The sequence below is a fragment of the Cololabis saira genome, chromosome 7 (genome assembly GCF_033807715.1).
Source record: "Cololabis saira isolate AMF1-May2022 chromosome 7, fColSai1.1, whole genome shotgun sequence".
Lineage (NCBI taxonomy): Eukaryota > Metazoa > Chordata > Actinopteri > Beloniformes > Belonidae > Cololabis > Cololabis saira.
In genome coordinates this window covers 8,931,799-8,952,721 of record NC_084593.1, presented here as the reverse complement: position 1 = coordinate 8,952,721, position 20,923 = coordinate 8,931,799, and the positions used below count along the sequence as shown (strand labels likewise).

Below are 20,923 nucleotides of genomic sequence, written 5' to 3'. Positions count from 1 at the left end.
CAAGAGAAATACAAACCAACGTCCACTTCGCTGCAACCTTTTCTCTCCTTCCTGTTACGACCATGAAACCGAACCCTGTTAGCGACCTCTCAAAGCCGTGTGTCCAACCGAAGTTACTCAAGTTTCCCTGTGAAAAACAACTCAGTGAAGGCCTGACCGCGCCGCCGTGCACTCGAGTGTGAACGCACACACTCGCTCTGAAGGCGAACAAAAAGACGAGTTTCTTAAATCCCAGAAAAACTAAAGACACCAAACAAAACTGTTGATTTCAAATCAAAGTTATCCACTTGTCCGGAACTTGTTTACACCAATCCGGGTTGTTATGAGTTCAGATTTTATGTTATTACAACAGACATGTTTATTATTTTAGAATTTATTCTCAAAAAATACAAAAACAAGGAAAAAATAAGTATATGTACACAAACACTATTAAAATAGAATATGTATTGTACAAAATATGTACAGCTTTCCTTCAACTGAAAACAAAATCCTATCTGGTCCTTTTGTCCTTGATGGTGTAGTGAAGAACTAACGGCTGGGCCTGGGGGGAGAAAGGAGGAAAAGAAAATCATATACATGCAGGAAAATACTCTGATGTACAAACTACTGTTGGCGTTCGGCATCGCAGGTCAAAGACAATCTGCCGGAGCGTGCAGGAATGTGCAACATCGGTGGAGCGCCGCAGCTCTCGGGGCTCTTACTGTACCTTGCCAAACCAGTGCGAGAGCCATAACCTCTTCATGGTCATGTGATCGGGCAGAGACTCGTTATTAAACAACATCTGGACCTGCAGGAAGACCACACAAACAGATGTGAGAGGGGCGATCGGAGAGGAACACGTGTGAATATTTTAATAAGTGATAGTAATTGGCTGCTGGTGAAGGTAGGAAGTAGGGGGCTAAACGCCGCGCAGAGGGAAGAAATTTCACCCCCCGAAAAACCGGTTGTGGGAGGAAGTCTGCTTTTGAGACTGCACAGACCCTTCAGAGTGTGTGCGGCTCGCATTTCCACATTTCTGTCTCAATCATCTCAGCTTTTAATTCCCACAACGCCTCCTGAAATCTGTACGCCTCCGGTTTTGTGCAGAAATTGTTAGCGCGGTGTCAAAAAAGACGGGATTCAAACTCTGATTCAACGCAAGTTTCAATCAGCTGAGAACACTGTGTACGCTGGTATGGAGGAACGAGAGCGCCGATTGTGAGAGAAAGCAGCAAAATCGGTGCAATTCAACGTCAATATCTGCTCGTCTTACAGAGGTTATGCTCTACGTAATAAAAAAACACCCAAAACCCGTATAAATGTGTTACATGAATAGATTTTGAATCAATACAACTGAGCTGAAACACTCCAGCAAGTAGCACGCAGCAAGGAATTTGGGGAATTTCAAATTCAGTTCAATTAAATAGCGTTAAAAATTTGAATCCACCCTAAACCTCAGATCTCAGAAGAAACATAACGGAGAAAAAAAAATGTTTTAATTCTTGAAAAAAGGGTCCCTGATTGACGTATAGAAACAATTTTAGAAACGTCTTCCTGTCCTACAGAGTCTTAAATGACAGGATTTTTAAAAGTTTGGTGCATCTAAAGACATGTATCATGACAAAGAGAATTGGATTTGCAAAGTTTTCTGGACCCTAGATTGTGAGAACTTGGTGAGATGTCTCTGTCTTGCACGCAGAGGTGTCAAGTAACGAAGTACAAATACTTTGTTACCTTACTTAAGTAGAAATTTTGGTTATCTATACTTCACTGGAGTGATTATTTTTCAGACGACTTTTTACTTTTACTCCTTACATTTTCACGCAATTATCTGTACTTTTTACTCCTTACATTTTAAAAACAGCCTCGTTACTCTATTTCATTTCTGCCTTTAAAAAAAACTATCCAGTTAAATTCCTCCATCCGGATAGAGTGAATTTGGTTGTGGTTGTTTCAGATGTTCTTGTCCAGTTTTGTTCTTACATCCGTTCCCTCAGATTCCTGCAACTAAACTTGGATGTTCATTCCAATAAAGGTTAGGATAAATGATAACATGCCTCTGAAGTTTGACTTTTTGCACCATTACAATACTTATAGGCAACTAGTCATCATATCTGCTGCTCTCTGAAACACATGTTAATGCTCAATAGTACACATATATGGTTCTTTAATATATTTGCATTATACTAAGATTCATTCATTTTCAATGGATTTTGTCCTTAATGGCTTTTTCCCCCTTACATTACTTTTACTTTTATACTTTAAGTAGTTTTGAAACCAGTACTTTTATACTTTTACTTGAGTAAAAAACTTGAGTTGATACTTCAACTTCTACAGGAGTATTTTTAAACTCTAGTATCTATACTTCTACCTGAGTAATGAATGTGAATACTTTTGACACCTCTGCTTGCACGAGACAGCGTGGACGTCCTTATGAGTTCATGTCTTCAGCAAGTGGGCGTTCCTACAGGAGCTCAACCAACCAGCAGACTCCTAACTGAGCCAACATTAGATTATCATTTTAGGGAGAGTCTCTTTTAAATTGTCAGCACTTGTTGGTCTGAAATAATTACGGCCTTTTGGAGTCATGCTGGTTGCAGAGCTACTCTTAGAAGGCATCGACGATAAAAGAAGTACGCCCAGTGCTACAGAGCTAAGAAATGCTATACGAGGGAAAAAATAAGGCTGGTAGAGCTCACGGTCAAAAAACTTTAATCGTCCGTCACTGGTTGATTATAATTCTTTGTATAAAAAGATTAGTAGGTCAGACATTTTAAAAACATTGGACAATAAAAATACAATCAGCGTATCCAGCAAAACCTGAAAGGATTAAATTGCAATAAGAGAATGAATGTGTTAAACATTTATTGACATAAATCACAATGTAACAAAATGTACCATCTGTTATAACTGGAATGAGACAAACGACTTGATCGATTGCAGACTGACCTGGTTTTTTTCCACATTTAGCCGGTGACAAAGTACTTTCCGCAAGTGTCTCACCTCCGCTCGCACAGAACAGCGGACGAACTTCTGCTGCAGAGACAAGATAAAGCGATACCCTGTAAAACCTTTAACAAGAAACGTGTTCAGCAGCTGACCCGTCCAAAGCAACAAGTCATTCCAATAAAGTAAAACCAGCTGCACGCTCGTGCTTATTGCCCCGAGGTGTTACCATCGGAGATTGTGTTTATACTAAAGTATAAGATGTCCAATTTAACTCAAATGTTTAACACATTACTTTACCACGGAGGAATATCCCTCGCTTAACTTTTGGGTTACTCAGCTGCGTGTCAACAGCATCACCTTAAGGTGGAATTATGGGACAGCTGCGAGAAGAAAAGGTAAAACCCAAACAGTTATAAATGTCTCTTCCGTTTTGCCTGTAAAACTAGAACAGCGCACCGCCAGCTCTCCGTGCCTGTCTTAATGTATCAAAATGATTTTGAGGTTTACCCCGAGTAACCATCTGCAAGCTGGAGTCCAGTGACAAATCCCATTTCTAGCACAAGGAGCCAACATAACAAGAAGGTAAGTGTGTGAACAGGGTGTGGCGTGCTCCTCTTAAAATCTGATTTACGGTCCAGAAAGGCCCAACTCACTGCTGGACAGTTTTCATCCATGGTGACTTTTTAAACTCTCTAAAGCCAAAGAGTGAAACTTTCTCGTCCTGTGACGGCTCTGGACCACATGGCATGGGTAAGAAAATGGTTATCCATAATTTACACCTCAAAGAAAAGGGTGAGTATGATTGGACGTGGAGTGCAGAGAGCAGCATTTAACAAAGACTGATTAAACAAAGACACCGTTTAAAACTAACATAACACCTACAGGTGCAATCTTTTTGTATTAGGGTTATTGTCATCCGATAATTTAATTTATAACGTCATAAAGAGCGTAGAGTGAAAACAACTCTGTATAAGAGGCAGGATGGAACATGATTAGGCCTGTGTTGAAAAAAATCGATTTCCCAATTCTAAATCGATTCTCATATTAATTCCTAAAAATCGATTCCTATGTCTAAAGAGCGTTTTTTATTTTTTATTATATTTATTTATTTATGTTTTTTTTTTTTCATCATTACATTACAACTTTTGGTTATTTTTTTGTTTATCCCCAAAAAAGGAATGTTTTGTTGGACAGGAGAATAACTGGTGCCATTTTTTTGCCTTTAAATATGTTTAAAGGTAAGAAAACATTAAAGGTTTAGGTTATAATTGCATAAATTGTCTATATTTCATTACTTTATATACTGTTTTGGGGTTACATTTGCAAAAAATGCTAAAAACCAAATTCTCAAAAAATTTAAACCAAAATAGACCGAAAATGGAACAAATAAAAGTAATTTCATCCGTCTCTGTTTCCTCCCTGGATCTGTTTGGTAATTCTGACCCACAATGTTTCTAAAGCAGTTCTATCAGCATTCTGGGAGCTGATTGGTCCTTACAGCATCATTAGCTGCCAATACTTGCTGTTGAATCTCAATATAATACTAGTAGTAATATTTTGCATAACTACAGTCATATAATTCATGCAACAGCTCAAAAAACAGTTTTAATAACACTAACCCAAATCAATATCGGAATCGAATCAAATCTTGATAATCGATTCTGAATCTTAAGAATTGGAATCGATTCTTGACATTTGAATCGATCCCCAGCCCTATACATGATCCCAATACACATCGAAAGATTAGATAAAACAAACAGCATTTTAACTTTACACGGTCACCAAACCAGACATGGTTGAATGATAATAAAACAACCCTCTATTAAAACACCAGATCTTAATCCAGTTACTGTGCAGAATGACTTGAATATTCAATTACTGTAAAGTCAAAGTCAAACAGGGAGCTGATTTGTTTTAAGAAAACATGTAGCAGCATCACGTATAAACAGTTGATTGGTTGGAAAATGCCCGGCGGCTAAAGGTACAGTGATTACCGGAGGACACCTGTTAACCCCCGGAGACCTGATACTAAACACAAGCATGTGTGTATAAGTGTATAAGGTGTCCACAGCCAGACCGTGCAGGGTTAAACGAGACTGCCCTCTGCTGGAACATCGCCGTCACTGCAGCAGCGGAACGAGATCTCGGTTTGGTTTTTCACCAAGTAAGTCTATTTCAAGTAATAAGTTAAAGTTAGTAAACTACATTGCTTTCTTTAACGGGTTTGTCCATGTATTCATGGGGAAGGAAAAAAAAAATGCAGAAAAGAAAATATCAGAAAAATATATATACTCAGCTAAGCATAAAAAAAAAACCAACACAAACACACACTCCACAAAAAACATCTTTGTCTCAACCTCACTAAAAACATCAAGACATCAAGAAAAGATGTAAAGAAAAAAAACATGTCAGGGAGAAATCTGTATGATTTATGAAAAGAAAACCACACGTAATGAGAGTCGAAACACATTTAGACTAAACTGTAACATCTGGCAGAGGCAGTGAAACTGCAGACGAGCAAAAAGGCATTTAACAAAAAGTACAGTAAGTACTAACACATTCTTACAGCGTTGCTCCAGGAAGGGATATTCATATGTTCAACTTCAATATCAGTGTTGGAAACTACATTAAAAAAGCCATTAAAATGAGATGTGTCAAACTCTGCTCACGATGACCTTGCTGTCATTTTTAAAATCACACGCAGGTCTCTGGATCGGTGGAAATTAATAATTATCTTAAGTATAGTTTTGTTGTTAATTGGACTTACTTACCTGCCTGTTTTAATTTTAGTTAATTTATTTTTAGATTTTTCAAATTTACTTTTTTTTTTTTAATTTCTTCTATTAATATAATTTTTTTTTTTTTTTGCTATTTTTGACCTCCATGATGTCTGTGGTGTTTGATGTTCGTTTTGTGTGTTGCATTAATGAAAAAATAATAAAAACTTTGAATTACAAAAAAAAAGTATAGTTTTGTTTCTCATGTTAAATAAAATGATACATTTTAATTTTAGACTTTATTATTCATTTTAGTTATTCATTAATTCAATTCATTTTAAAGTTATCCTTTTAATCCCTTCGAGGATTAAAGTACTTTTGAATTGAATTTCAATAAAAGAAGCAGTGAAGGTATTTGAATCGAATTTTGGAAAATGTGACCAGCTCCGAATGCCAGAAGTCTGTTTATGTCGTTTCTGACTCAGTTAGGAACAGTCCTCACTCTTCAATTAATATCCACGTTAGAGTTTGGGCATGACGACGTCACCCAAACACAGATCGCTGCGAGGACCACAGGAAAAAGTCCACAAACACAAATAGAAATGCGCCAGACTGAATGCAACCTGCACAGCTGAGTGGACGAAACACATTTCAGAAACACTGCTGGTGTGATATGAAGCCACACGACAGAAAGCCTTTGCTCCTCAGGCGCTGCAGAGCTCCATCTGGTGGAATCACGACCCATCAGGCCATTTCCATTACATGGTTCAACCTGGCATGATTTGACTGGACGCGGCTCATTCCTGCGTCATTTTCCGTTGCAAACGGTGTCCCCTGGACTTGGACGGGATGGGCTGTTTATCATCACAGAGCCTGTAGGCTGTGGAGACGGAGGCGGGACACGACCTCCCTCAGTGTCAGGAGAGATGGCTTTTAGTTCATAAGAGTTGGAATATATTTAGGCTTATGTCAGCCAAACGAAAAACATTCTCATGGATTTGTAAATCGTTCAAGATTATGCGTTCTCTGTGACTGCGTTTACATGCATCAATAACCCTTTTAAAACCCGGATATTGGCAATAACCCAAAATTGCACGGCCATGTAAACACCAATAACCCCTTTGAATAACCCGAATTTGCTCATATTCAGGTTTTTAAAAACCGAATATGACCCCTGGGTTACTCTTAAAACCTGAATATTGGGTCATGTAAACGCCAAATGGTATATCCCCATCAAACGGAACATGAATTTGTTTTCTGCGCATGCTCTGTTCACAAGGAATCCTTGTCTTTTGAGTCCAGGAAGTTCTTATAAACACGGAGAAACGCAAGACCACGCCACACTTTTGGAGTGAGGAGGAGACTAATAACTTCATAAATGTGATGAAGGATATGAACATTTCTGCATTTGTAGACGGTAGAAAGTACCGGGATAGCCAGATTTACAAGAAGGTGAGCGAAAAGTTGCGCAAAGCAGCATTTGTTTTGAATTTGGATACAGGAAGAAAAAGCGGAAATTACGGTAATTGCGTCATCACGTTCTCCGTGCGTCGCGGGTTTGATCGGGATATCCCCAATGATTAATTACCATGTATACAGGGATAACCCTGTTTGCTCACGCATGGAAACGGAACATTCCGAATGTTTCAGTAACCGGAATATTAGCAATAACCCGAATTTTGACTGCATGTAAATAGGCCTGTGTTGAAAAAATCGATTTCCCAATTCTAAATCGATTCTCATATTAATTCCTAAAAATCGATTCATATGTCTAAAGATCGATTGTTTTATTTATTTTTTTTTAATTTTTTTTATTTATTTATGTATTTTTTTTTTCATCATTACATTACAACTTTTGGTTATTTTTTTGTTTATGCCCAAAAAAGGAATGGTTTGTTGGACACGAGAATAACTGGTGCCATGTTTTGCCTTTAAATATGTTTAAAGGTATGAAAACATTAAAGTGTTATAATTGCATAAATTGTCTATATTTCATTACTCTATATACTGGGTCGGGGTTACATTTGCAAAAAATGCTAAAAACCAAATTTTCAAAAATCAAAAACCAAAATAGACCGAAAATGGAACAAATAAAAACGGAATGTGGGAAAAAATAAAACCGTTTTTTCATCTGTCTCCGTTTGCTGTCCTGGATCTGTTTGGTAATTCTGACCCACATGATGTTTCTGAAAGCAGTTCTATCAGCATTCTGGGAGCTGATTGGTCCTTACAGCATCATTAGCTGCAATACTTGCTGTTGAATCTGATTATAATACTAGTAATATTTTGCATAACTACAGTCATATAATTCATGCAACAGCTCAAAAAACTGTTTTAATAACACTAACCCAAATCAATATCGGAATCGAATCTTGATAATCGATTCTGAATCTTAAGAATCGGAATCGAAACGATTCTTGACATTTGAATCGATCCCCAGCCCTATTAAAAATTATGCTTTCTCTGTTTTGCAAACAAGTTCAGGAAACTAACAGGTGTACCAATGTGTGCAGAACGTCAGGGATGCTGCAGAGACGGCTGTTTAAACCCACAGGTGATGAGTCTCTCACCGTCAACAGCCTGCAGTGTTTACACATCTCCACATAGTATCATCTTGACTGAAGTGGCACTGAAATTTGTATTTCACAAGTCGTCACTCACGATAACATTTTTAAAAAGGGCTAGAGCCGTGCCGAGTTGAGCAAACATATCATTAGTGTCCGCTGCAGACGCGCTGGGAACGCAAGACTCCTTACAAAGATAGATGCGCAACAAATCAGTGAGCGAGTCTAAATGGGAACGACAAAATACACATTTGCCACAGAGAGCGTTGCACATTTCCGCAGTTATGTAACATGCTTTTTGCAAGATGAGTGACTTGATCAGAGAATACCGATTATGTGCCTTCGTACTGCAGTTCTCCTACTTATCCGTTTTCCTCGACAAGCATTAGGCTCCGGCAGCAGCCAGCCTAAGAGGCTGAGCTGGATTCTGCTGTTGCTGCACTTGTCAGCGAGCCATGTATGTGCTTAGCAGTCAAGGATATAAATTACTTGAAAGGGCCGTGGAAAGAAATATGCCCTGGAGACACATTTCCCCTGGTTGCTGTGAAAGCATCTGAAACCAGCTGAACACACACACGAACACACACACACACATGAACACACACACACAGTTGATTAGTGAATCTCACCTGAAGTGTGAGCCGTGTCTTATCTTTCCCCGCGAGCGATGAGCTGTAAATACAAAGCAGAGTAAACAACGGCCCTGAAAATGGAGTGTTTCGCTGCAAAGCGTCATCTTGAAATGTAGCGCACTCACAGCCGTGTTGGTGTTTTATTAATCTTATCTGAAATATTCTACAAAAAGTGCACACAAATCACTGTAGGTTTCAACAAAACAGCTTACCTTAGCCTTTCTAAACAAAGCGAAACCTGTTCGTCGTATCTGTAGAAGTGGGCTTTTGAGTGGTCGAAGCTCGTGTAAGGTAAACCCGTCGCGTCTGACACATCTGCGGGAAAAATAAATCATTTTTACATCCAAAACTGATCTAATAAGCACACTGATAAGGCAGCTCCTGATTACAACTCTGTTTATTCAGACATCTGGGCATGTGATGATGAATCTCAGAATCTGTAACCTGACTTTGATCCTGATTGGTGTTACACCATTTCAGTGAAGCACTGATGAAAAGAAATGATACTGTCTTTTACCAAACGAAATGTTGAGTCGACCACAGCGACTAGAGCAGGGGTGTCAAATTAATTTTGCTTGGCGGGCTGGATTTGACCCATTTCTTTCTCGCGGGCCGCACGCTCAAAATAACAAAAACGGTGCAAAACTTTTTTTTTTCCCAATTCTTTTTTTTACTATTGTTATCTAATCCAATATCAGTTTAGTTCATTTTAAAGGAAATATGCACTTTGTTTACACTCTAATTATGTAAAATATATTTCTTCAGGATATTTTCTTAAAATTTCTCATTTTTTTTCAAATTATGTAAGATACTTTTAATATAATTTTACAAAGATAAACAGAAACAAGTATGTTTTTTTTATATTTCGCTTTTTTATAAGAAATTTAATTAAAAGCAAAATCTTTCTTATTACATCCGAGAGTGTTTCTTTGTGATTTAGAGATTTTTCCAGTACAATTAAGTATATTTATTTTTAAAAAATTGGCGGGGATATTTACGCCAGTGTGCCGAAAAAGTCAGCACTTCTTTTTTAACTGTTTTACTTTGTCACTATCTTCGTATTCAAAACTGAAATTCTCTGAATAAATATCTTTTATCATCTTTTTTAGCAGTGATATTTTTCCTGCGAAAATATATAATAGTAGTCAGTTAATAAAAATAAACGACTGTCTACAAAGAAATAAAATCTGCAAATGCATTCTAGAAAACTAAAAAAAATGTCGAAAACTGCTCTCTTTGTGGAATAACGATGGATTTGTAGAATAAATATATTATCGAATATGCTGCGATTCATGGCAATTATTTATGCCTTCCTTTTTAGTAAAATAACATTTCGGTTTTTGCGTTGGAAACTTCTTGCGGGCCGCATGAAAATCTCTCTCGGGCCGCACAATTGACATCCCTGGACTAGAGGGTTGCATTTTAATTGTGGCATTTTTCACTTTTTAAATATATTTCATACAGAGCAGCTTTGTATAATTAAATTAAGTACTAAGTGAGAAAGCAAGAATGGTAAAACAAAAGCTTACTGTCGCCAGCAGGCTGGACAACTCTCTCCAACCCTCGCGACTGATAAAACTCCTTTATTCTCTTATCTTCACCTGAAAAATACACCCACAAAAAAAGAAAAACTTTCAAACACAGCAGACAATGCAAGGAATCCACTGATCAATTCACCTTCTGCCCTAAAACACATTTTTATTCCTCTTCTTCAAGAGATTCAACCACCGACAGGCCGAGGACTTACTTTCTTGTAGTCCAGGCACCAGTTTGTAGACGATGTCTTGCATCACTCGATCCAGTTTGAGGTTCAGTAAGGGCTGCGTTTCATGGATCTTGATATTGCACATTGGACAATATTTGCTGGTTTGCAGGTATTTCACAATGCAACTTTTACAGACTGTTGAGAAGAAGAAAGATATTCCACTGGGTTAAACGGATCGCTGCTTTTGCTAAATGGCAAAAAGAGCTGAGGACGTAAGATTTCCAGACGGACTCACAGGTGTGTAAACACTCCGTGATGGTTGTGGCGTCTATGAAGTAGCCGGCGCAGAGGTAGCAGACGATGTGTTCATTCAGGTCCTTGATCTTTAACTTGACTTTCTCCTGTAGAGCCCAATAAAGAAACGTCACACACATTGTTAATATACACAAACCTAATTTCAGCTTGAAATGAACGCTGCTGGAGTTTTCACATCATTAGTTGCTGCTGTGACAGAAACATTTTACCACGCAGGACCAAGGAAGTTCTGATCCAGCCGCTCCAAGACGTACAGGACTGTCTCAGAAAATTAGAATATTGTGATTTTGTGTAATGCAATTACAAAAACAAAAATGTCATACATTCTGGATTCATTACAAATCAACTGAAATATTGCAAGCCTTTTATTATTTTAATTTGCTGATCATGGCTTACAGCTTAAGAAAACTCAAATATCCTATCTCAAAAAATTAGAATATTCTGGAATATTTTCTTTGGGCTTTTTTTTTTTTTTTTTTTTTTTTTTTAAATTGCATTACAGAAAATAAAAGGACTTTATCACAATATTCTAATTTTCTTAGAGAATCCTGTACACGCACAGCCTTCAGCAGTGATGGGGTTTAGTCTTTATTAGTTGTCCATAACGACACACTACAAGATGCAACTGCTTTCCCTATATTATGATGTGTAAAGTTTGAAGATTTTCAGAGCCATGTTTGATTAAAAGTCATGAAGCGCTGGAGCCAATGAGAGATAATGCATGACTTCATTTCTTGAGTTTATTTTTGCAAACACAGACTAGATTGTTCACAGTTTAAATGTATCTCAAATAACTGCTGCACAAACTCTACTTCTCAGTGCAGTTAATTTCAAGTAAAATCTAAAGAATTAAAAAGAAAATTATGTTAGTTTATTGTAAAGGTGGTGAAATTATGTCCAAAGGACTGGAAATGAATCAGAAAGTAGCCTTGAGGTTGAGAGTTGAGGGCAGATTGAATCTTATTAATTAAACATAAAAAGGTAGTCATTGAAAAAAATAAAACTGAAAATATATGTTTGTTTACTATCCTCTCTGTTTTAGGTGTGGTAGCTATTTCAAAAAGAAAGCATTTTCCAAAATATGTTACAATTCAACCAAAGTGTCTTAATATTTATGAGAGAACATTTTTTTTTTGTCCTTTTGGTTTCCAAGATGAGGTCTTCAGACAATGTTCACATGTCACCATGAGCATCTTCCTCTGATCAGTTGACAGCTTTATAGTTTGCCACTGATTCTTTTTCAAATGTGTCCATGATCCACGATGTATAATCACCGGCCGAGACATAAAAGCAGCCTGCCTTGTGTCCCACGACATGCAGCCGACAGGCTTGCAATATTTCAGTTGATTTGTAAGGACTTTATCACAATATTCTAATTTTCTGAGACAGTCCTGTACATGTGCAGGTCGATACCACACCGAAGTGCTGCCGTGGGACTCTCCCTCATATTTCACCTCCAATAACAATGAGAAAAGTTTAAACTTGGATGAACAAAAGTTTTCACAATAAAAAAAACATAACATAACCTGGTTCGACTCTTGGATAGTTTCAAGAACAGATCAAGAATAATAAAATGTGTTTGCTTGTATGTGTGAAAATGCATCCCAAAAAAAGTGATATTGCAACAGAAACAATTGGTAATAAAGAAACTAAAATGAACTGAGCGTGTTGACGTTAAACACGCAGTTGAAACCGGACCATCACAAGACGAGACCTAAAGGCTGATTTATGGTTCCGCGTTACACCGACGCAGAACTACGCCGTACAGGTGTGCGTCGCCGCGTACCATACGCCGTAGGCTGCGCGTACCCTACGGCGTAAACCCTGCGTCGATTTAACGCAGAACCATAATTCATGTTTAACGGACTGCTGATGATGCACCAACCCGCATTTAACTCACATTAAGCTCAAATTGAGTAGACCTACAGCCTAATTAAGGAAAAGACTACCATAAATGTGTGAATAAAGTGTTATTTGCGGGTTTTGGTGCACGCTGCTGCGCGGACCGGGCAGCTCGACCCCGCGGTCCCCGCTCGCTCCCGCTCGGGTGTCCCCTGCGCGCTCCCGCGGGGTCCCGGGATCTCCCGCCCGGACCCGCACGGACCCGCACCGCCGCTCACCTCGTTCCGCAGCGGGTCCAGCTTGTAAACGGACTGCAGCTGGTTCCGGAGCCGCATCGCGATGGCCATCGGACCTTGCTCCGCCATCTTTGGGAATTGTACCCACTTCCGGGTAAACCGGAAATGGCAGTGTTTTTCTGTTGAGCCACCAAAATAAAAGTCTGAATTTATCAGGATAATAATAACAATTTTATATATAGAGAGAAATATATCACTAATAACATTTCCTACAATGAATATAAAACAAATTATTACAATAATCCTTTAAAGGGCTAATGTGCCCTATGAAACATCTATTAAATAATATGAAATAATACACAGAAAATCATGTTCATTGTAAAATAACTCGCAAAAAAGTCCTAATTTATTTATTTGTATTATATATTTAATATAAAAACACCGGTGTTCTGCCAATCCTTGCTACCTGCCGAGAACTCCTACTTTGTGGTTCTGCGCATGCGCACAGTCGATTTATAAAGTTTGATTGCCACGCCCATAATTTCTTGCACGATGTAAAATGTACAGGACTGTCTCAGAAATTTACAATTGTGATAAAGTCCTTTATCTTCTGTAATGTAAAAATGTCATACATTCTGGATTCATTACAAATCAACTGAAATATTGCAAGCCTTTTATTATTTTAATATTGCTGATCATGGCTTACAGCTTAAGAAAACTCAAATATCCTATCTAAAAAAATTAGAATATTCTGGGAATCTTAATCTTAAACTGTAAGCCATAATCAGCAATATTAAAATAATAAAAGGCTTGCAATATTCCAGTTGATTTGTAATGAATCCAGAATGTATGACATTTTTGTTTTTTTAATTGCATTACAGAAAATAAAGAACTTTATCACAATATTCACATTTTTTGAGACAGTCCTGTATATGGAATGTGAGTATTTGATACTTCAAAATACACGACCCATGACATGAATTGCAGTACACTTTGTGAACATTATACGATAAACAGGAAAAAAAATTCTATGGCTTTATTTGATATTAATTCAGTCATTCGCCTTTATTTAACCAGGCAGGTCATTAAGAACATTCTTATTTACAAAAACGGCCTGGCAAGAGACAAGGACCACTTGGGGGAAAAGGAAGTGGGCTGTAAAACACAGTAGAATTGTAGCTCTACAAAGGTAGAAAACCATTAGGTAGCATTTTTTGGCAAAGCAGCAGAAATTGGCAGAACACCGGGTTTTGTCTTTGATAGTTACTAAATATCTAAATGATATGTTTTTTGTACCATTATGACTATATTGGGTCAATTTTTGTTTTCACTTTTCACAATCATATACAGTATAGAGAAATATATCACTAATAACCTTTCCTACAATGAATATAAAAAAAAATATTACAATAATCCTTTAAAGGGCTAATGTGACCTATGAAACATCGATTAAATAATGTGAAATAATACAGAAAATCATGTTCATTGTGAAATAACTTGCAAAAAAATCCTAATTTATTTATTTATGTTATATATTTAATATAAAAACACCAGGTTTAGTCTTTGATAGTTACTAAATATCTAAATGATATGTTTTTTGTACCATTATGACTATATTGGGTAATTTCTTGTTTTCACTTTTCACAATCATATGAGACATATATCACTAATAACATTTAATGAATATAAAACAAATTATTACAATAATTATTTAAAGGGCTAATGTGACCTATTAAACATATAATAAATAATATGAAATAATACACAGATGTTCATTGTGAAATAACTCGCAAAAAAAACCCCCAATTTATTTATTTATATTATATATTTAATATAAAAACACCGGGTTTTGTCTTTGATAGTTACTAAATATCTAAATGATATGTTTTTGTATCGTTATGACTACCGTATATTGGGTCATTTCTTGTTTCATTTTTGCTGTATCAAATCAGGCACCATAACTATGGAACGAAGTCCTAGAAATTGGACTTCTGTTGGTTGTGTTACAGTTTATGGTTTGTGTAGAGGTAATGCATAAAAGCATTACGCTTTTGTCAGTGAAAGTAGTACCTTTACTTAAATGTCCTGTAAGCTTTGCAGTCAATGACTACAGGATTGTTCTTTTATTTGCCTTAAATTATTAGGTTATATCACATCAAACCACCAAGCTATGATGCTACCTTGGTATGCCTGGGTCCATTATAGTCCTAGTAGTAAGTATATTATTAAACAAATACAGAAGCCCTTTCTAAATGTAGGTTACAGCATATCATCGGATTACAAAATGGTAATCTAAAGTGAATGGCCCTGCTTTTGTATGACATCAAATCCATATCAAAGACTGAAAATATTTCCACTTGCTCTCATAAAATGTGAAAAGTGAATACCACAACCAGGTAGTGCGTATAATGTACAGGGACATGTGCACCGAGTAGGGGTTGGAAGGCCCAAAGTCAAGGTGGGAGATACATCCACAGGTGATGGAGAATAAAAGAGCAAACATCCTGCGGGACTTCCAGATACAGACTGGTAAATATCAAGAAGAAGGAACACAAGAAGGTAAGAGAAATACCAAGAGTTGAAAGTGAGATGTAGAAGATGGAGACAGCGTTGGTGCCAGTGGTAGTTGGAGCACTACGATCCAGTGTTCTCCAAGCTGGGAAATCTCAGGAACATCAGATATCTGGGTCCAGAAGAGGGCAGTCCTAGGAACAGCAAAAATCCAAAAGTGGATTTGAAGTACATCATTTGTCCAAAGTTGTCCTAAGACAGGAACACATATATTTCAAATTCTTGCATAACCTGCGTTTTTGTTCCACTTCAAATTATAACTGATGTGTGCATATATAAGGAACAAATATATATGGAAACATTTATTAAGTTTAGTTTACTCCTTTTTCCTTTGTATTTATTACGCATGCTAAATCTTAGTTAATCTTAGTTATAAAGAAATGATTTACATCAACAAAGCAAAAATAAAATGTGTTCAGTCAGCAAAAACAGCAGAGAACAGGATATTGATAGGCTACATAAGAGTAATAAAATGTAAAGACATTAAATGAGGGAAAAAAAGAAATCAATGGCTTCACAAGGAGCTAATGCAGTCTCAGATTTATCAGTTTTAAAGACAAGAACAAAAAAATCCATATATTAGGCTGTAGAAATGTATCAGGCAATGGTTGATTTTTTTATTATTATTATTATTACCATTTATGTTACATATTTTTAAAGAAAAGAATATTATTTATAACCTATGTTATGTGAAGTCTGTAGATGAGTTCAGATTTTCAGGCCAGACTTTGGTTACCTCGTTGTCAGTTCGTATTTTGGCCAATAGAGAGCGCTGCAGGCACACAGATTGCTACATCACTTACAGCCTTGAGCTTATATTGGTTTAAATTAAAATCACTTAATGAAATTCAGCTCAGCTCGTCCACTCAGGCTTTAAAGTTGTTGTTAAAAATAACAAGCCATCAAAATTGATTAATTCAACCCCAACAGATTTTTCAGTAGCCCGAGACTTTGTCTTTACACAGTTTGGACACATGTTTGAATGCCATTAAAGCTTTAGCAACTACATTTTATTCCTCTGTTCATTGTCTGAATCAGTGATAAATTCTTAAACTTCTGAAGCTTAAAAAAATATCACTCAGACTGCAGATATTTGTGATATTTCCACAGCGTTTTTGTCAACAGCTGGAATGTTAACACTTAATGTGGGACCGGTCCAGATTGACATGAGGCAAAGTGCGCCAAGGCTGCACAATAACTTTAAGTGCTCCAGGAGAAAAAAGAAGAAGTGCAGGGAAAACACCGCAGTACTCGATTACACGAAGGACATGGTTTTGTAACCCGAGTCCTCTGACTGCATTACTCAGGCATCATGGATGGTGGGCTGAACTCACCACAGCTCACAGTCCCATCAGGTCCTGTGAGCTGTCACACTTTTGATGTATATTTGATGCATCTAATCAGAAAAGACAGATCAAGGGCTGAATATAAAAATGCTGAAACAAAAAAAATTCCCATCATTTTGATGCATCACATGAAGAGCACCAAAAGTAAAGAGATGACATTTTTAGAACCGTCAAAGAAATATGCAAATTTACAAACTAGAGCAGATGCATTTGATGTGCACTGAAGAAAAATAGCTACTAAATTAGTAAAAAAAAAAAAAAAAACCTCACATTGTGAAGTAAAACAACAATAAAACAGAGTTTAATGGGGTTTACATGCCTGATCTCTCTAGCGGTAACCCTTTTATTCAGAGGAGCACTTGTGACTGAAGTGTTTGAACCCCCAGACTCTGGGGTTGGGCCGGGGAGGGGGCACCGCTCTCCCCCCTGGAACAATGACCACCAAGGGTCTCTTGAGAAAAGCACTGAGCCATCAGCTCAGTGGCCAGCAGCGCAGAGCTGTGTTTGTCCTGGGGAGAACCCAGACCCAAATTTGCTTAAATATGTGTGAATATGAAGTGGAGTGTTGAAATCAAAACAAACATTTGCCCCTCATAGTGATGTGGCTCCCGTGTTGGGGACACAGTTATTTAAATCATCATCAGCCTGTATTGTGTTGTGCTGTATTTTTTTGAGGGGGGTATTTAGAGGCTTTGACAGTGGTGAGAACTGAAATATTACTGAAGTCTGTATTACGCAGACATGGGCTACGACCACAACCAGTTTATTTTCCCCAAAATGACTGTCATTTACTTACACAAACGAATGAGAAATAATAGTCCTGTGGAAAAAAAAAATATTAAGATATTTTGAAATGGTGAAGAAAGTGTATTCTTGGTTGTGGCTGAGTTGCATTTGAATAAGTGTCTACCCTGTTTCAACAGGTCTTCTTGGTATTATACATGGAGGTCTCCTTGATCCCTCCCAGAGGGCTTCCAACCTGTGGACCACCCAAAAGCTGCAGTCCCAAACAACGACTCGCCCCTCATTCATCCTTTTGTGATTTCCCAGTGTCGTGGAATGACTGGCAACTTTGTCTTATTCCTACCATCTCAGTGACTCTGCTGCAGCCGACATTGTTACGTGCGAGCCATTTATTGAGGCTGTTAAATCTGGCATGAATGCTTTGTATAAGGGTGTTTATCAGCTATAATTGACACTCAGTATTGATGCAATTTCTTCCAAATGCTGCCATTTCTGGGAAACATTCGTTAAAAACAACTGAACTTCTGAAAATCCTTCAAAACTTAACTCATTCCTCAAAATGCACAACTTTCTGTTCATCCCGTCAGAGAAGAAGCACAAGACAAGCTCGCACAATGCAGTTTTGTTTTCAAAGAAAAAGACAAGTACTTGTCAACAGGGTCTATATCAGACTCGGTTAATATAAACTGTAAGATAGAAAAGACAAAGGCGATATATTCTTATTCTTGGCAGGCTTTTTAAGTGGGAGGAACTGTTGTGATCAGTCTCGCTTCACCGAACTTTCATAGTCGGGCCCTGTGTCCCCTGCTGTCTGCCATTTCCTCTCGCCATGTAACGTCTTATCTGCCGTGTCTGCGAGGTCACTGCTTATCTGATTGACAGAGCTTTGACTCCACGCAATATCCAAATAACCTTAGGGCCTGAGGCGCAGGAGGATCACAGCATGGCACAATCCACCAGGCAGGAGAGAGGGAGACAGAGAGAGACAGAGAGAGAGAGCGAATGAATGAGGAGGCAAAAGAGCCAAAGTGAAGGGAGAGGATCATGATGAGTCGGACCCTTTCATTTATTGTCATAACAGGGTGTCAAAATCTTGAAAAAAGGTCCCCTATTTGATTTGGAGTGCCTACAAATCTGACAGATATTTCTTATCCCTCACCCTTGTTTGAGATGATTACTCTATCTGAGGTCTTAAACACCTGCCGGGACGGCAAAGAATGTGGGGCTTGTTTTGTTTGTCAGTGGATAAATTTAACACAAATGAACAAAAGGAAAAAGAAAAGAAAAAAAAAGGAATTTTGGCATTTTTTAACTTGCTTTTGAGTCCGATTTTAATTACAACTCTGCTTAATTACATGCTTTTTATGTAAACAGTGAAAACACACAAAACTGATAAAGACCCCATTTACCTCTGTCCTGGAAACCCGGTGCAAAAAGTACTCTGCAACAGGAATCTATATTCTGCCATGCCAAAAAGGAGGCCCCATCCATCCTTCCTCCAGCTCTCTCTCTCTCTCTCTCTCTCTCTCTCTCTCTCTCTCTCTCTCTCTCTCTCTCTCTCTCTCTCTCTCTCTCTCTCTCTCTCTCTCTCTCTCTCTCTCCCTCTCCCTCTCTCTCTCCCTCTCCCTCTCTCTCTCAGAGCAATCAGAGCATGCAGGGGTGGGCTGCAGCTTTTGTCTTCTTTGCTCCAGCAATTGGCCACCAAGTGGCAAGCTAATGACGAGAGCCCTCTTGGAAAAGCTCCAGAGCAGTACAGCTTGTGCTGCTTGATGGGCAGGCATAATGAATGATGTAGGGCAAGCCCTCAGGCCTCCCCCCCTGCCCCGGACTAGCATTCAAAAATCACAGTCGGAATTACTTCAAATACTGTGAGTATGCGCAGGATTTTTGCCGAAACGATGAAAGGTGCATCTGCGCAAAAAAGACATTTAAACATTTGGTTGTTAAATTAGTGCAGAGAAATCACAAACCAGATTTAAAAAAAAAAAGTTTTTTTTGTGTGTATTAGTTAATTTTGTACAGGAAAATGCCTATTGTTAATATTTAATGTGTAAATAAGACCAAGTAATAATAAAATATCATCTTTTGTCTTTCAATAGATCACTAATATATACTGTTTCATTACTATCTGGTACTAAAACTTCCTTTAAAATGAGTAATAGTAATTCATTAAAAAATAATAAAAATAGTTAAAAAAGTTAGTGTCTGCAACAAGAAAAATAAGCTGAGAAAGGGAGTAAAATAATGACATTTTATCTTGTGTACACACAAGCTGTAAAATGAGGCAAAAGTAACATTCAGAATAATTAAAAACAAGCAAAAAACATAAAAATGCACATGTAATGCAGATCAGATAGTAAAATAGATGCAGCAATAGCATTCGGGTCCAATAAAAATCAAGCGTGCACTGTTCAGGCATGCAAAGCAATGGCCAAAGAATATTTAAAAGCAACCAAGATAAGACAACAGAATGTCTGTGGAGTAGAGGATATGCATTATCTTTCATCACGTATCATCTTTGCAAATACTGTCCTGCAGAGTTTACCTGAGCCAAGTTGACGCAGTAGATGTTTTTTGTAACAATGTTACAACAATTAGCTTTTTTTATTTTTGCTTTTGATGCATTAGTTTGTTGCATCTCACAATTCTGCTTTTTGGTGCAGTCTTTGCTCAGCTATACTTTTGATCACTATCGTGTTTTCAACACCAGCTGTTGTTTCATGCTTCTCTTACACTGGTGTAAACAAACGCTGCCTCTATTTTAGCCATGTCAAAGTGCTTTGAAAGCTCCCGTACTCAGTTGAAACACGCTAGAAGCTAACTAATGAATGACACAACTAGAAAATGCTGAGATAAGATTAGTTTGCCAATAAGAACAAGTTAGCTTGGCAGTGTCAGAGGAAAAGAAAGCCCCATATTAAATCTTATTAATGTGGCACAATAGAGCTTTGTCTGTCATCTATTGAATTTCCATTACTAGTGTGTGTGCACAGGCTTGTGTGGCATGCACACACAAACTGCAGTGAGCCGTGATAACTTTAAAGTAACCATGTTATTTCAGGATTAGCCTTTGCTTCTTCTCCGCAAACAGCATGAAACCTCGGCCCATTTCATTTTGAAATAATAAAAAAATGATAAACACAATTCTAGGAGAAGAAAACGCAGGAAAGTGAACTAAATGTGATTTATACAGTCATAAAAAAATGAATTATTAGTAACTCCTCTTAGTGTGTGTGTTTTGTAAAAACATAAAAATCATCTGATTGTAAAGGTAGTAGTATTATCCAAATACAACTTCAGATGAATAATATATTTTTAGGGGT

General features: G+C 37.6%; 1 protein-coding gene across 2 annotated transcripts; it reads right to left on the bottom strand.

The window, feature by feature from the left end:
- Positions 1–414: 414 nt before the first annotated feature.
- pcgf1 (polycomb group ring finger 1) lies at positions 415–13,094 on the bottom strand. 2 transcript variants are annotated; one of them, XM_061726134.1, is made up of 9 exons: positions 12,982–13,094; positions 10,842–10,947; positions 10,589–10,741; positions 10,371–10,442; positions 9,054–9,156; positions 8,839–8,881; positions 2,929–3,015; positions 707–787; positions 415–541 (listed from the first exon to the last, which is right to left on the bottom strand). In XM_061726134.1, the coding sequence occupies exons 1-9, from the start codon at positions 13,066–13,068 to the stop codon at positions 491–493; spliced, it is 783 nt and encodes a 260-aa protein (XP_061582118.1). In that variant the 5' UTR covers positions 13,069–13,094; the 3' UTR covers positions 415–490. The 2 variants fall into 2 exon arrangements, with proteins under 2 accessions (XP_061582118.1, XP_061582119.1); XM_061726135.1 differs by having other exon boundaries at positions 2,929–3,012.
- Between the last annotated feature and the right edge of the window lie 7,829 nt (positions 13,095–20,923).